The 1,899-nt window shown below is 21.7% G+C and overlaps 1 protein-coding gene across 1 annotated transcript; it reads right to left on the bottom strand.

The window, feature by feature from the left end:
* Window positions 1–1,164: 1,164 nt before the first annotated feature.
* Window positions 1,165–1,899, bottom strand: PGO_002645 (variable surface protein; the record flags this gene model as incomplete). The annotated part of the gene is made up of 2 exons (XM_028691163.1): window positions 1,165–1,323; window positions 1,454–1,899. Coding segments are annotated over 2 exons (605 nt in total), but the record flags the coding sequence as incomplete, so codon positions are not given.

The following is a 1,899-nucleotide window of genomic DNA, read 5'->3' as shown; positions in this document are numbered from 1 at the left end:
ATATATATTGTATTCCTATCTTGTATTGTTGTAGTATTAGTGTTATGTTTCCAGTAATTTTATAAATCATAATATATAATTTGTGTCAACATTATCTTAGTAAATTCTGCGAACTGTGACACATAAGAAAATAAATTTATCTATCTAATGTAATTCATTATATGAAATGAAAATAATAACATATTTTTATTAACTTAATATTGTCATTCAGATAGTATTTATGTTATACTATAAACTTGTTTAACATGTTACTAAATAAGAAAAAATTTATAATTACTTATAAATTTATATTACTATTAAAAGAACATGTGAAAAAAGGAGTTTCATATAACGATAAATTATTGGATATCATTTATTTGGAAAAGCATTATGTAACGGAATGGTAGAATTACTTATGTTCAATAATATATTAACAGAAATGTTGCAAAAAAAGGGAATGATCTGATATAATTTCCAATTAAAATTTGTTGGCATATATTAATAAGATAATGTAGGAAGGTACTATATCATATTTCATATTATAAAAAAAAATTATAGAGAATTTAATTCTAATACAGAAATTAGTTTTTTATTTAGTTATTTATAATCAATATTAACTAAATACATATGAAATGTGCTTAATGTTCATCTATATACTAATATCTAATTTTTTATAAAAGTGCGTACATGTCTTGAGCTATTATTATAAAATTCATTTAATATATGTAATTTATTAATAAAAATATAGTTAATTTAATAATTTTTATATAATTTCTGCTTTATTATATACAATATTACTATTATTGGTATGAAGAAAAAAAAAATATATTTCATTATAATTTTAATTTATCTATTCAATCTACTGATAAAATAACAATAAATATTATAACACATTAGCAAACCCATTTATTTTACTGTATACCTAATTCTTAATCATTATTCATTTTGGAATTAGTTTTCTTATGATTTTTTAATATTCTTGGATATCGAAGAATTAAAAATATATTTTGATATTTAAAAAACACTTATCTATATAATAAATATATACATTTCAAGCTTGGTATTGTATTATTCAAAAAAAAAATAATTCCTTCACTTTTAGTGAATGAATAATTTTGTACCATAATGCTTATTATGATGACGACATATGTTCCAAAAATATTCCTTGGTACGTCCTAATCAGAACTAATATGCATTATCGTAACTTAAATTAAATCTTTTCTGCGTATCTAAAACTTTATGGATTGAAAAATTTTCTATATTATTCTTAACCATTATATGATTACGTCTCCTTTTACATTTTCCTAATATGACTTTTCTTAACCAGTATCCAACTGGAGTAAACTAAACACACAAAAAAATATATATCTAGAACATATTTTATGTATAATAATTGGACACATGTTTATAAATTAGTAAAATTCACATAATTTAATGTAATACATGCTCCTTTTTTATTCAGATTAATAATTACTTTGCACATTATAATAGAAAAAATTGTCATTCCAATAACTAATGGAACTATGACCATACTTATTGAAGTTGAAGAAACTGAAGTTTTATTTGAAATTATATGTTCAAAGCTTTGTTCACCCGTAAGAATATATTCATCTTGTTCATTATTGTGTAGTATCGATATTTTTTGTTGTTCAAGTAGTCCTTCAATAGTAGCACTATCTACCCTTTCACTACATGACAATGTAGATATTTCATACCACTTTTCTCTTTTAAAAGAATTAAGAAAATTATTACAATATGAACGCTGTTTATCCTTTCCTTTGCATGTCTCCTTTAACATCCTAAATGTTTCTGTATATTTATCAACAGTAGCCTTATATTCACTACTACAATACAACTGATGTTCACTTAAGTCATGTTTGATGTATTCATAATCTTTTGAATAATCAAATAAAAGCTTAA

The sequence above is a fragment of the Plasmodium gonderi genome (genome assembly GCF_002157705.1).
Source record: "Plasmodium gonderi DNA, contig: Pgo-contig_299, whole genome shotgun sequence".
In the NCBI taxonomy this organism is placed as follows: domain Eukaryota; phylum Apicomplexa; class Aconoidasida; order Haemosporida; family Plasmodiidae; genus Plasmodium; species Plasmodium gonderi.
The sequence above is the reverse complement of the archived record's forward strand: the minus strand, read 5'-3'. Positions and strand labels throughout refer to the sequence as shown.